Source organism: Hyla sarda, chromosome 1, assembly GCF_029499605.1.
Source record: "Hyla sarda isolate aHylSar1 chromosome 1, aHylSar1.hap1, whole genome shotgun sequence".
In the NCBI taxonomy this organism is placed as follows: Eukaryota; Metazoa; Chordata; class Amphibia; order Anura; family Hylidae; genus Hyla; species Hyla sarda.
The window spans coordinates 5,273,862-5,290,036 of record NC_079189.1 but is presented as its reverse complement, the minus strand read 5'-3'; the positions used below and the strand labels follow the sequence as shown (position 1 = coordinate 5,290,036).

At 43.2% G+C, this 16,175-nt stretch overlaps 1 protein-coding gene across 1 annotated transcript in view; it reads right to left on the bottom strand.

Annotated features, from left to right (window-relative positions):
* Positions 1-249: 249 nt before the first annotated feature.
* The window catches only part of DOK1 (docking protein 1), a 45,606-nt gene continuing 29,680 nt past the window's right edge, over positions 250-16,175 (bottom strand). The window contains exons 2-5 of the mRNA XM_056538635.1: positions 14,322-14,624; positions 8,579-8,678; positions 3,852-4,024; positions 250-2,035 (exon numbers count right to left, since the gene is read on the bottom strand). Coding sequence (XP_056394610.1) covers positions 764-2,035; positions 3,852-4,024; positions 8,579-8,678; positions 14,322-14,624 — 1,848 coding nt within the window. The 3' untranslated portion in view covers positions 250-763. The remainder of the gene's footprint in view (positions 2,036-3,851; positions 4,025-8,578; positions 8,679-14,321; positions 14,625-16,175) is intronic.

The window sequence follows — 16,175 nt, the reverse complement described above, 5'->3', positions numbered from 1 at the left end:
AGTTATGCAACAGCTGGAGAGCAACAGGTTGGGGAACACTTCTCTATGGGAAGTAAATATTTGTCAACAGAATGTAAGTGCTCTTTATGGCACCTGCCCTCTATCTATGGAGCTGTAAATCTTTCCTGGCAGCTGGAGATATGGGCAGAGTAATGTCACTTACCTTCTTGATACAATCAGAAGATAGCCACAGGGCGTGATCCTGCAGATACAGGGGGAATTGGCTGTATGTAAGCACTATCCTCTACCGGCCACTTGAATTATTATAACCACAGCTATTTATTCATAGAATTATAAAAATGCACAATATCATCAAGGAGACTTGGACGGAAGCGTCTCGGTGTGCCCTATAGTACAATCTATGCTGGGACATGGATGGAGCACAGCTCTATATAGAAATCATTTGAATATAGATACAGTATATATTACAGTCAGGCAGGACTCCAGAAGACAACCTTCTGTATCTGGCCACATGAAAGATACAAGACTATTCACATCTGTGGATCTCAACAACTGGGACATAGAAGAAGAATCTTACGAGTGGACGTGGATTGTGTGGGGCGAGTTTTGTGGATCAGTGTCTTCTACCTTTGGACAGACTTCTAATCCTGGCGTGCCCATGAACAGCAGCTTTACAAGAACAACCACCTTCCTGGCCTGGAACCTCGAAGAACAGAAAGCGGAGTCTGTTCCTGGTCATTGGAGCCAAGGCCTACAAATTTAATGTAAATTCATACAGCGTGTGACTAATTCAATGTTCTTATCACAAAAGCCCCATATCCTCGTAGATAACATCTGAAGATGATTGCTTTACCGACACAGTTGGGATTAAAGCCAGGACGGTCGTCATGTCTCCATCCTGATGGGTCACAGGACTTTTAGCAGGTTGAGATTTGTTTGGTGTCAAAGACTGTAATGGTAGAGTGTTTAATTTGGCCACAGGAGGGAGAGGTGGTATGGACTGTGGTTTTGGCGGCAGGGGTGGTGTAGATTTGGGTTTTGCTTCTTTGCTTTCTACAGTCCCTGTTTTTATTACTTGACTGTACACAGGTTCAATGTTTCCGTTGTTGTTATTATTGTTGTTTGACGGAACTGGTGCTGATACCTTCTCTGTGCCATCTTCTTTCCCTGGTGGTTTTGGTAGGGGCTTTCCTTGAGGCTTTGGAGCAGGAATTGGTTTAGGACCAGTTTTATTACTGCGTTTAACCCCTGGAAGGTTAGGCATCGAGTAGACATCGGAGACATTGGGGTTGTTTGGGAACTCGTAGCTGACCTTCTCGTAATTTTCTTGCTTTCTCCAGGCTGCAGCCTCAGTTTGTACCTCTGAATATAGTACAAGAGGATTGTTAGCTTGTGCCATGCCCTCTGGCTCGTCGTAAATATGCTCCTCGCATCTTTTTTGGAGTTTCGAATGACCCGTAGGAAGCACATTGATACCTCCTCCTCCACCACCTACAACTTCATAGCCAACGTGCTCATACAGGTCTGAGTAGAGGGGTGAGGCAGCACTTATCTCCTTGTGTAACCTCACATCTTTACCTGGCACGCTATCCACAGGATCTGAATACAGGGGATCGAAATGAGGATTTACTCCCTTGACAGAATCTTTTGGCTCTGAATATACCATTAGGTGCTCAGCATCCCCAGGATGAGAACTTAGGGAACGACTGATTGGGGAGCGCGGGGGAGTGTTAATCTTCCCAGGTATTGCACCCACAGGTGAGGGGTCTAAAAGATGCTGGGGTTGAATGGGTTTAGGCAACGGAAGATTGGGAAGAGCCCTGCTTTTAAGTGCCTTCTCCTCCACATCCTTTTTGGACATTGTGTCAGATCCGCCCGAGTCAGATCCCAGGGAGATATTATCTGTGGGGGTCTCAGTGTCCAGGGTTGGGCAGCTGAGACGATTCTCTGAACCCTGCTGAGCCCGGATAGAACCTTCCACCTTCTGAAAAATCTCATGACCTTGTGACGTTTCAAAAGTAAAATTTCCAGGACCTGATTGACATCTTCTACCTGCTTCAAATGAGAACATGACCTGAAAGAATGAAGCGGAAGATTAGGCTTATTGTAGGGAAGAGTCTCATCTAGCACTGTGCAAATAAAAATTGTGAGTACTGCTGGAGCTAGTGCTACTGTATAGCCACTGTTGGAGCTATGGACACTCTGAGGACACTGCAGGAACTATGACTGCTGGAGCTATGACTACCATAAGAGCACCGCTGAAGCTACGACTAATGTATGGGCACTACTGGAGCTATGACTATGGGATGGGCTTTACTGGAGCTATGACTATTGTATGGGCACTACTGGAGCTATGACTATGGTATGGGCACTACCGGAGCTATGACTATGGTTTGGGCACTACCGGAGCTATGACTATGGAATGGGCACTACTGGAGCTATGAATTCTGTATAGGCACTACTGGAACTATGACTATGGTATGTGTTCTACTGGAGCTATGACTATGGTATGGGCACTACTGGAGCTATGACTATGGTATGGGTTCTACTGGATCTATGACAATGGTATGCGTTCTACTGGAACTATGACTATGGTATGGGTTCTACTGGAGCTATGACTATGGTATGGGCTCTACTGGAGCTATGATTATGGCATGGGCACTGCTCAAGCTATGACTATGATATGGGATCTACTGGAGCTTTGGACACTGCATGTGCTTTACTGGAGCTATGACTATGGTATGGGCCCTACTGAAGTCATGACTATTGTATGGGCTCTACTGGAGCTGTGACTATGGTAAAGGCTATACTGGAGCAATGGTATGGGCTTTACTAGAGCTATAACTGTGGTATGGACTCTACTGGAGCTATGACTATGGTATGGCCTCTACTAGAGCTATGGCTATGGTATGGGCTATACTAGAGCAATGACTATGGTATAGGCTCTACTGGAGCTATGACTATGGTATGAGCTATACTGGAGCTATGACTATGGTATGGGCTATACTGGAGCAATGACTATGGTATGGGTTCTACAGGAGCAAGACTATGGAATGGGTTCTACTGGCGCTATGACTATGATATGTGCTCTACTGGAGCTATGGCTGTGGTATGGACTGTACTGAAGCTATGATTATGGTATGAGTTCTACTGGAGTTATGAATGTGGTATGGACTCTACTTGAGCTATCACTATGGTATAGGCTTTACTGGAGCTATGACTATGGTATGGGACTACTGGAGCTATGACTATGGTATGGGCACTACCAGAGCTATGACTATGGTATGGGCACTACCGGAGCTGTGACTATGGTATGGGCACTACCGGAGCTATGACTATGGTATGGGCACTACTGGAGCTATGACTATGGTATGGGCACTACTGGAGCTATGACTATGGTATGTGTTCTACTGGAGCTATGACTATGTTATGGGTTATACTGGAACTATGATATGGGTTCTACTGGGGCTATGACTATAGTATGGGTTCTACTGGAACTATGGCTATGATATGAGCTCTACTAGAGCTATGACAATGACATGGGCACTGCTGGAGCTATGGCTATGATATGTGATCTACTGGAGCTTTGGACACTGTATGGGCTCTTAGGCTATACTGAAGCTATGACTGTGGTATGGGTTCTACAGAAGCTATGACTGTGGTATGAGCTATAACTATGGTATGGGTTGGTTCTATTAGAGCTATGACTATGGTATGGGCACTGTTGGAGCTATGAATACTCTAGGGAAACTGCTAAACTACAATATGGAAATACCATAGGGTTAACACTAAGGTGTGTTAGTTTATAGAAGTGCCACCATTGGTCTTCACACTATGATCTCATTTGGCTCCAAGTCTTAAGCTTTTCTGCTATCACTCGACCCCGTTACCTTGTCTCGTCCATATCTCCGTAGCAGTTTGTAAGGCCAGGAATATAGGACTTCCTTGGTGCTTGGATCCTTTAGTATTAAGCAGTCAGCTTCGGCTCTCAGAATATAAGGTCCACGGAGGGAGCAACGCTCTGCAGCTTCTGTCCTCTGTACTGTAACCCGGTATTCTGACACTGCAAGAAGAGAACAAGACAATCTAGTCCAAGACTATAATACAAAGATATAATAAAAATCTATACACCAATAACACGTCCTACTAATGTCATTGGTCAGAGGTGTCTGAATTTCTAGTATTGAAGGGAAATAAAGATTCAACACTGGGTATGAAAACTTTCTGTAACTTTCTTCATCATCATGCTCTCTTCTCATGCTAGTCGAAGATACTAATAGATTGTCTGTTGTTAACAATGGACTCCATGTTTGTACACATTTTAAATGGTGTGTAATGACTTGTCCTGACCTGGTCCTGATCACTTAGGTGAGTGTCTTTTTCTGCCTGCCCTACCATTATCTCATTGTAAGTGTATGTTCACATGGCATGTTTTTTTGTGATATTTAAAAGATATGGTATGTTTACATGGCAGAAATTCTAAGTATAACTTCAGATTCCTGTCACATATTTGCCTGTTTTGACTATTTTTAATCATGGGTGTGTATGCAGCTTAGCCCCAATTAATAGGGCTAATTAGCATCCTGCATTTCCATGTGATGCGTGGAAAAATATTTGTGAACCCGGACTTAAAAAAAGCAGCAGGGCAGAGGTGTAAGATGTATTGGGCAGATCAGAGTGTGGAGACGGAAGCTTTCAAATTATCAATGAGGGCAGATCACACAGGCTGTAAATAGGGAAAGGAACCAGGGAGTGCAAATCACACAGGCTGTAGATAGGTAGGACATTACAGGGAAGGCAGATCACGTAGACTCTAGATAAGTAGGAGATTAGAGGGAGGGCAAATCACACAGGCTGTAGCTAGGGAGGAGAGCACAAGGATGGCAGATAACGTAGGCTGTACATAGGGAGGAGATTACAGGGAGGGCAGATCACATAGACTTTAGATAGGCGGGAGGAAAAAAAAGGGAGGGCAAATCACGCAGGCTGTAGAAAGGGAGTGGAGCACAAGAATGGAAGATCATGTAGGCTGTAGATAGAGAAAGGGGCACACGAAATGCAAATGTAGAAAGGGAGGAGAGCACAGGAATAATGAATAATATAGACTGTTGATAGGGAGGAGATTACAGGGAAGGCAGATCACAGGCTCTAGAATGGTGGGAGACTAGATGGAAGGCAAATCACACAGGCTGTAGATAGGGAGAAGAGCACAAGGATGGCAGATCATGAATGCAGTAGATGGGGAGAATAGCACAAAAATGGCAGATCACATAGGCTGTAGATAAGGAGATTAAAGGGAGGACAGAACACACTAGCTGTAGATAGAGATGAGATTACAGGAAGGAAAGATCACACAGGCTCTAGATACGGAGGAGATTACAGGGAGGGCAGATCACACAGGCTGTAGATAGACATGAGAGTAAGTGAGAAGCAGTGCCCACAGATCACATGATGATGGGGAGGGTAAATACTGTTAAATACCACAGAACGCCATAATTTACAAAAATACCGTGATACACATTTTTGGTCATACCGCCCAGCTCTAACTGGAGGCACCACATCCACATGAGAAGAATCTGAACCTGAGCAGCATGTAAACTACATATCAGGGGGTCTCAGAATGAATAGAAATTGCAGCCTGTAACCACTAAGATGGAAGTATAAGTTGTTTAACCCCTTAAGGACGCAGGACGTAAATGTACGTCCTGGTGAGGTGGTATTTAACGCACCAGGACGTACATTTACGTCCTAAGCATAACCGCGGGCATCGGAGCGATGCCCGTGTCATGCGCGGCTGATCCCGGCTGCTGATCGCAGCCAGGGACCCGCCGGCAATGGCCGACGCCCGCGATCTCGCGGGCGTCCGCCATTAAACCCCTCAGGTGCCGGGATCAATACAGATCCCGGCATCTGCGGGAGTTCGCGATTTAAATGAACGATCGGATCGCCCGCAGCGCTGCTGCGGGGATCCGATCATTCATAACGCCGCACGGAGGTCCCCTCTCCTTCCTCCGTGCGGCTCCCGGCGTCTCCTGCTCTGGTCTGTGATCGAGCAGACCAGAGCAGATGACCGATAATACTGATCTGTTCTATGTCCTATACATAGAACAGATCAGTATTAGCAATCATGGTATTGCTATGAATAGTCCCCTATGGGGACTATTCAAGTGTAAAAAAAAATGTAAAAAAATGTAAAAAAGTAAAACGTCCGTTTTTTCCTATTTTACCCCAAAAAAGCATATAAAACATTTTTTATAGACATATTTGGTATCGCCGCGTGCGTAAATGTCCGAACTATTAAAATAAAATGTTAATGATCCCGTACGGTGAACGAAAAAAAAAAAAAAAGTCCAAAATTCCTTTTTTAATACATTTTATTAAAAAAAAAATTATAAAAAGTGTATTAAAAGTTTTTTATATGCAAATGTGGTATCAAAAAAAAGTACAGATCATGGCGCAAAAAATGAGCCCCCATACCGCCACTTATACGGAAAAATAAAAAAGTTAGAGGTCATCAAAATAAAGGGATTATAAACATACTAATTTGGTTAAAAAGTTTGTGATTTTTTTTTAAGCGCAACAATAATATAAAAGTATATAATAATGGGTATCATTTTAATCGTATTGACCCTCAGAATAAAGAACACACGTCATTTTTACCATAAATTGTACGGCGTGAAAACAAAACCTTCCAAAATTTGCTAAATTGCGTTTTTCGTTTTAATTTCCCCACAAAAATAGTGTTTTTTGGTTGCGCCATACATTTTATGATATAATGAGTGATGTCATTACAAAGGACAACTGGTCGCGCAAAAAACAAGCCCTCATACTAGTCTGTGGATGAAAATATAAAAGAGTTATGATTTTTAGAAGGCGAGAAGGAAAAAATGAAAACGTAAAAATTAAATTGTCTGAGTCCTTAAGGCCAAAATGGGCTGAGTCCTTAAGGGGTTAAACGCTGAGGTCACATGACATGGTCTGGATTCCATCTGTTCCCCTGTCCCATTGCCCACAATCACATCTGCCATATCACACTCACACCATATTTAGCTCTTAGTTCTATTTTAAGAAAACAGGAACATGGTGCAGAGCTTTATGGGGCGAGACCGGGAAGCACCTGATATGGGTGTAACCTCATCCTTCAAAGAACATTGCACACTCTGCCCTGAAGTTACTCCGTTGTGACAGGTGACCTAGCTTTTGGGGTGAAATCTTCTCTTCTGTGAATCCACTCCCGAGTGTCATATGAGTCAGTTACATGTCAAGGGCAGATTCTCCACCCTCCCACACCTGCAGGGAATTTTGGGAGATAAGATGTCTTGACTACTAGGATAATGTTGAGCCTTCATTTTTGCCATGGATGTTCAGTTTGAATTGCAGCAGATCCACACATTGTTTATGGCAAACATTGTGAGTAGGGTTAGCCCTTTGTGGACTTTGGATGATATTGCCCTATGTGGTTGGAAGTATATTTGTGTACAATGACTGACATAATCAGTATGGCTAACTACATCGTCATCACTGGTCATAAAGGTCAGTATGTCTACACAGAGCTGTTCCATTGGTTGGAATATTTATCAGCCCAGCATATTGTAGTCCTCACCATTATTGTGTCACCATTGCCCCCACCATTATTGTTTCACCACTGTCCCTGCAATTATTGTCTGTCTCCATTGTTATTGTGTCACCATTGTCCCCAACATTATTGTCTGCCACTGCTCCCCCTATTAATGTGTCACCATTGTCCCCACCATTATTGTCTGTCAACATTTTCCCCACCATTAATGTTTGATGCCATTGTCCCCATTGTTATTATGTCACTATTTTCCCCACCATCATTGTCTGTCGCCACTGTCCATTGTCTATCGCCATTGTCCCCACCTTTGTTGTCTATCACCATTTTCCCCACCATTATTGTTTATCACAGTTGTCCCCGCCATTATTGTCTGTCACCATTGTGCCCCACAAGTTATTGTCTGTCACGATTATCCCCACCATTATTGTCTGTCACCACTGTCCCCACGCTTGTCTATCGCCATTTTCCCTTCCTTTGTTGTCTATCACCGTTGTCCCCACCATTATTGTCTATCACCATTGTCCCCACCAATATTGTGTCACCATTGTCCTTACCATTATTGTCTGTCACCATTGTCTCCACTATTGTGTCATTCTTGTCCCCATTGTGTTGCCACTGTTCCCACCACTCTTGTCTGTCGCCACTGTCCCCACCATTATTGTCTATCACCGTTGTCCCCATTATCATCTACCACCATTGTCCCGAACAGTAAAGACCCTGTAACCATTGTCCTGATCAATATTGTCCCCATCATTCTTTTCTCTTTCACCATTGTCCCTGCCATCATTGTGCCCACCTTTCACCACTGTGATCACCATTTTTTTTTATCACTTTCCTCACTATCCATTTCCCCAATAACCTCACTATGTTTGATTCTGTCAAATTTGTCCCCGCTATCCTGTCACCATTGTCTCTTGACATTTGAATATCTTGCTCCTTCATGTGTTTCCAGATATTGATGCTCTTGTATGTGAATATTATGATGGAATAATTTTTTCTTATGGCTCAGCTACCTTTCATTTACTAGTTAGATCATTTTACCTTCTTCTCTGGAGAAGTAAATGGTGTTCACCGCCATCTCCAGGGACGTGGGCCCATCTGAAGCCTCTGACCCCTTGTCCTGGCAGCCGTTGACCTTTCCCTATGAGAGAACAGAGAAGAATTAGGTAGTACAGAGAAGTCTGATGCAGCCACAGTAAATAGATCTGGCCAGTTGGTGACCTCCACTATAAATGGCACTGGCAGAATGGGTGTGGGGGGGGGGGGGGGAGGTAGAGGGATTAATGATGTGTGTAGTGGGCTTCTGACCCTAGCCCCATCCATACTCAGTAGCTTCCGGCAGCTTTCAGCAGCTGACTACTTCAGTCAGTGATCATTATCAAAACCAGCTCAGTTTCCCATCTTTTAACCACATTGATGCTGCTATAAATGGCAGTGGCGGCATCTAGATAGTTAGCCACCATGAGGCAGTGGGGGCAGTTCACACAATTTTGTCTGTGAGCTCTACAGGCAGATCTTTCCCACTCATGTCTTGGTTTTTGCTCTGATATTTATTGTCAGCTGTGAAACCCTATGTAGACAGGGCTGGGTCTCCCCAAATCCTGTCCAATCAGATACATTTACCCCAGGTGACTCCAGTTAAGGTGGAGAAACATCTCTATGATGATCAAGAGAAATAGGAAGAGCCAGAGCTAAATATCATGTTTCATAGCTTATACCCAAGCCAAATGATAGTTTTTCCTTTTAAATAAATTTGCTACATTTCTAGAAATTCTGTTTACCCTTTGTCGTTGTTGGGTATTCAGTGAAAAATTATTTATACATACACTGTATATATCAGTCAGTGCATTGTTTATTATGGTATAATGCACACTTTGAATTGGGTGTAGCTCTTTATAAACAGGCAGTGGGTTTAGTTACATATTTGCTGTCGTATACTGTAGTTGTAGAAAAATAAATAAAAATGCAAAGCAGGTGTGAAACTAGCCTAAACTCCACCACCTGCTATAAAACAAGTAACTATCAATAACGGCAATAACAGTATATTACAAAAGTATTTAATATAATTGGGCATACTGTTTCAGTAAAAAGTATGAGAACGTCAGGGATGTGGAAATCCTATAGCCCGACGCCCGGGACAAGTAGTTTTGGGTGCCGGGCAGGTGAATTGTTTATAGATTTAGCCCTGTATCGGGCAGGGACAGACAGACTTCCCCCTTATTTTTCTTTAATGTCGGTGTGAGGCGCAGGAGCCGATGGAAGCCTACACCTCACACCAGCTCTCAGAGTGTATGGGGGGGCGGCGGCCTCCAGCTGACTGCAGAGCCCCCTTATCTCCCCTCCCGGAGGATGGACGGAGCTCAGAAGACACAGCAGGGGAGAGAGAGGATGTAGACAGCTCCGTGCACAGCTCCATCCCCCGCACACAGCTCCATCCCCCGCACACAGCTCCTCCCCTCCCCCTCCCCTGCTCTGTCTAGACAGGACCTAATCCACCACGGGGCGGTTGCTTGTTTGCACGGGGAAAACACAGAGCAGGGGGGAGGACGGAAATCTCACCTCACACCGGCCGGGACTACAGCTCTGATGTCCACTCATGGCGGCTCAGGTGAGGAGGCAGAGAATACAGGCGGCGGCAGGAAGGGTGGTTGTATATGTAGGGTGTGAGTGTATGTGTATGTAATGTATGATGGGGGGCAGCGGCAGGTGTATGTATGATGAGTGCATATGTGTGGTGTATATCAGTGTTTCCCAACCAGGGTGCCTCCAGCTGTTGCAAAACTACAACTCCCAGCATACCCTGGGCATGCTGGGTGTTGTAATTTTGCAACAGCTGGGGGCACCCTGGTTGGGAAACACTGGTGGATATGTATGGTGTGAGTGTATGTGTGTATGATGTCTATGTGTGATGTGTATGTAATGTATGATGTGTGTATAATTTCTAAGTGTGATGTGTATGTAATGTATGATGTGTGTATAATGTCTAAGTGTGATGTGTATGTAATGTATGATGTGTGTATGATGTCTGTCTGTGTGATGTGTATGTAATGTATGATGTGTGTATGATGCCTGTCTGTGTGATGTGTATGTAATGTATGATGTGTGTATAATGTCTAAGTGTGATGTGTATGTAATGTATGATGTGTGTATAATGTCTATGTGTGATGTGTATGTAATGTATAATGTGTGTATAATGTCTAAGTGTGATGTGTATGTAATGTATGATGTGTGTATAATGTCTAAGTGTGATGTGTATGTAATGTATGATGTGTGTATAATGTCTAAGTGTGATGTGTATGTAATGTATGATGTGTGTATAATGTCTATGTGTGATATGTATGTAATGTATGATGTGTGTATAATGTCTAAGTGTGATGTGTATGTAATGTATGATGTGTGTATGATGTCTAAGTGTGATGTGTATGTAATGTATGATGTGTGTATAATGTCTAAGTGTGATGTGTATGTAATGTATGATGTGTGTATGATGTCTGTGTGTGATGTGTATGTAATGTATGATGTGTGTATGTCTGTCTATGTGTGATGTGTATGTAATGTATGATGTGTGTATAATGTCTGTGTGTGATGTGTATGTAATGTATGATGTGTGTATGTCTGTCTATGTGTGATGTGTATGTAATGTATGATGTGGGGGGGCAGCGGTGTATGTATGATGTGGTTGTATATGTATAGTGTGAGTGTATGTGTGATGTGTGTATGTAATGTATGATGGGGGGGCAGTGGCAGGTGTATGTATGGTGTATATGTATGGTGTGAGTGTATGTGTCTATGTAATGTATGATGTGGGGGGGGCAGTGGCGGGGGTGTGTGTATGTATGATATGGGGGCAGTGGCTGGTGTATGTATGATGTGTGCATATGTATGGTGTATATGTATGGTGCGAGTGTATGTGTGTATGATGTATGTGTGTATGTAATGTATGATGTGGTTGTATATGTATAGTGTGAGTGTATGTGTGATGTGTGTGTATGTAATGTATGATGTGGCGGGGGGGTGTGTATGTATATTATGGGGGCAGTGGCTGGTGTATGTATGATGTGTATGCATGAATGTTTTGTATAGGAGCGGACTGTCACGTCGGGCATTAGGGCAGTTGTACCATCTAATTGTATTTATTTTTAGTGGCCCCCGCACTAAATTGCACCCCCAGAATCTCACCCTTCATACTCACCCGACGACCAAGAGCCCCACGGATGCACACAAACACGCCCAAACCAAAACTACAACTCCCAGCATGTTGGACCATAACCTAAACTGTAGAACTATACAGTGCAACATGCTGCAACACCCACACAACCATAGGCTGTATCAGGGCATGCTGGGTGTTGTAGTTATCTAGTAACTAAATGCAACTTCCAGCATTTTCTGACACAAAATGCACCATATAAACTGGAGAAGAACCCCCCCCCCCCCCCCCCAGTAACACATAAGTTCCTATTGAGACTGAAAAATAGTGATAAAAATATTTTAAAAAGTGCGAATATATGTGAATAAGCCCCTTTCCTAATAAAAGTTTCCAATTTTCTTTAAATAAAAATAATGTACAAAAATAAACATAAGTGTTATCGCTGCATGTGGAAATGTCCAGACTATTAAAATATAATGTTAATTAAACCGTACGGTGAACGGTGTAAATGTAAAAGAATAGTCCAGAATTGTTCATTTTTGGTCACTTCATATGAGAAATTTTTTATAAGGTGATCAAAAAGTTACATCTAGACTTTTCTGGTCTTGTCTGGGGTGTAAGAGGATCTACAGCTCTCCCCCGCTAATAGTCTGGCATACTGCGATCACCTATTAACCCATTAGATCACCGCTGTCAGCAGTGTCTAAAGGAATCGTATATCCATCCCTGGTGGTCTAGTGGGGGGGGGGGGGGGGATCAGACTATTTTGGTGGAAATTATTTTATCTGCCAGGACAAGTGGATTTTCTTGAGGGACAAGTAGATTGTGTTCCGCTTTAGTCCCTTGGACAAGTAGTTTTTTTTTAAATTTCCACACCCCTGAACGTATATACATGTAAACCTAACACTAGTAATAAAACAGTACTTCCTTTCTATGGTCAACACCTTGTCGAAACCCAATGTTTACATTTTTAGATTTATCATCTGTGATGGTTTTTTTTGCCCCTTCTAAGCCAAGTTCCTTAATAAAGAAGCTGTCTAAAAGAAGCTTAATACCCAATGACAAAATGAAAATAGAATTTTAGAAAGTAAGTATTTACTATCTTTGGGGGCCCTTCATTTCTCTGGATCAGATGTTTCTCCACCTTGATTGTAGTCACCTGTGGTAAATTCACCTGTCTATATAAGTTCTCACAGCTGACAAAGTATATCAGAGCAAAAACCAAGCCATAAGGTTTAAAGAACTGCCTGTAGAGCTCAGAGACAGGATTGTGTGGACATAGTGTTGGGGTGGTCATAGTGTTGGGGAATGTGACAGGTGGTCATAGTGTCGGGGAATGTGTGATCAAAAAGTGTAAGGTCCCTCGAGCGTATGATTCTGAACAGAAACGAGGGGTGCAGAAAATGTAACTAAATTGGTAGAAGAATGATGGCTGTGGTGGACTACTGTAAGAAGCCAAATAAGTTCAGAGGCATCTGAATGATGTTAATAAGGATGGTAAAGTCACCTATGATGATGGTGGGAAATGGGCAGCCAAAATTAAGTGTAGGAACCAGGTAGTCCTCTATGGAGGAGACAGTAGAGGCATCACCACTATGGAGAAGACCTGACATGAACATCACCTCTGTAGAGGAGACCTGGCATGGATATCACCTCTATTGAAGAGACCTGACATGGACATCACCTTTATTGAGAAGCATTGGCATGGATATCACCTCTATTAAGGAGACCTGGCAAGGACATCACCTTTATTGAGAAGCATTGGCATGGATATCACCTCTATTAAGGAGACCTGGCAAGGACATCACCTTTATTGAGAAGCATTGGCATGGATATCACCTCTATTGAAGAGACCTGACATGGACATCACCTTTATTGAGAAGCATTGGCATGGATATCACCTCTATTAAGGAGACCTGGCAAGGACATCACCTTTATTGAGAAGCATTGGCATGGATATCACCTCTATTAAGGAGACCTGGCAAGGACATCACCTTTATTGAGAAGCATTGGCATGGATATCACCTCTATTGAAGAGACCTGACATGGACATCACCTTTATTGAGAAGCATTGGCATGGATATCACCTCTATTAAGGAGACCTGGCAAGGACATCACCTTTATTGAGAAGCATTGGCATGGATATCACCTCTATTGAAGAGACCTGACATGGACATCACCTTTATTGAGAAGCATTGGCATGGATATCACCTCTATTAAGGAGACCTGGCAAGGACATCACCTTTATTGAGGAGACCTGACTTGGACATCACCTCTATTGAAGAGACAAAACATGAACATCACCTCTACTCTCCCATGATGATGTGAGGGATGGTCAGCCAAAATAAAGTGTAGGAGCCAGGTTGTCCTCTATGGAGGAGACAGCAGAAACATCATCCTTATGGAGAAGACCTGGCATAGGCATCACCTCTATGGAGGAGACATGGCATGGACATTTCCTCTACAATGGAGGCCTGGCAAGAACATCGTATCTATGGAGGAGACCTGGCATGGACATCACCTCAATAGAGGGTGCATACATGCATCAGAACACATTAGCACTTTTTTTTTTACCCAGAAGCTTCTATTCAAACATTCTACAGTCTCTGGAATAAGATTCTGTCCTCTTGTACTCACCAGGAAGGCAACCTCGCTCAGCCTCTGCACCCATTCCTCACACTGCAAACGCTCAGCAGACAGCAGCATAGTCTTGTCACTTGTCTCTATGATGAAAGCCGCCATGTTTTCTTTATGACCATTCTCTGTTGGGGCAGGGGCAACATGGACAAACTCTGCAAGCCGTACCACCTTCCGGTCAGCGGCACGACGGGCATATATCTTTTCTCCAGCCAACGTGCCATCTTTCCAATCGTAGATCTCTAATCGAGCCACACCGAACTGAGAGTCTGGATACAATAGCACGTAGCATCTCTTCCATTTCTGGAAAAAAAAAAAAAAAACTCTATATAAGAAAGCTGCAGAACTAAATGTTATACATTGATTTAGGCCGGAGCTATGCATTATGTGAATAATAATGCAACACCAGGCTCATCATGTCACATGATTATATACTGTATGTTATATACTAAAGACTGAATGGGCCTTTCAGGTAAGATGAATCCATGAAGAATTGGAAGCCTAGTCCTCAACTATATAAACTACAAGGATCTGCTCTTCCTAAACCTTGTAATACAGAAACTTTGCCTGACTCTCTAATCTATATATATATAAAACTCAACGTGTGTGTGTATGTATGTATGTGTGTATGTTCCACAAAAACTCCCAAACGGCTAAAGATATTAACATGAAACTTGGCCACATGTTACTTATATGTCAACAACAAACATAGGATAGTTGATTTAACCCTTACTCATCCCCATTTGCCAGGGGCGGGGTTTATGTTTAAAGTCCCATACAAGTCAATGGGAAATATGTTACTGCATAACTTCCAAACGGCTTGAGATATATCGATAATACTTGGTCACATGTTACTTATATGTCCACTTAAAATATAGGGCAGTTAATTTAACCCTTAACTACCCCATTTGTGAGGGTCAGGGTTTTTGTTTAAAGTCCCATGCAAATCAATGGGAAATGTATGTTCCCACAACTTCCGTATGGCTGGAGATATTTCAATACCTGGTACACATATTACGGGTTGGGATATGAGGACGGGATAGGAGGTCGGTATATGAGCACGGGATAGGAGGTCGAGATAGCAGGTCGGGATAGGAGGACGGGATAGGAGGTCTGGATAGGAGGTCGAGATAGGAGGATGGCATAGGAGGTCGACATATGAGGACGGGAAAGGAGGTCGGGATAGGAGGATGGGATAGGAGGTCTGGATAGGAGGTCGAGATAGGAGGATGGAATAGTACGTCAAGATAGGAGGTCGAGATAGGAGGACGTGATAGGAGGACGGGATATGATGACGGTATAGGAGGTCGAGATAAAAGGTCGGGATATGACAACAATATATGAAGACTGGATATGAAGTCAAAAGCTTCCTCCTTTGTTTATTTTCCTCCCCAACAAGGATTAGGAAGGAAAAACCGGGCAACGCCGGGTACTCAGCTAGTAATAATATAAAACTTTACCAGACATACTGGGAGACAATTTGTATACAGAGTGTCCACGAGTGAGTACCATGAAGAATGAAGCCTCCAGATCTAGATAAGCACACAAACCTCTATATCCTATATGACAAGGCATGGAAAAGTGGCTGCATCCTATATCATCCACTCATGCCCAGTGCATTATGGAAGCTCAAAACATAACATAAGAAAGTTAGAGCGAAACTGGTAGATCAGAAGACATGAAAACATGAATAGGGTTTTGAACATATGGTCCTGGCATAAGCTTCTCTTTGGATCATTTGGTTCTGTGATAATGCCATCAGCCCTGGAGGAAGATGAGATGTTTATTATATGTTCTGGTTAATGTATTAGCTCATGCCCTGTGGATACAGTAAGAGGGGGAAGTGAATATTTA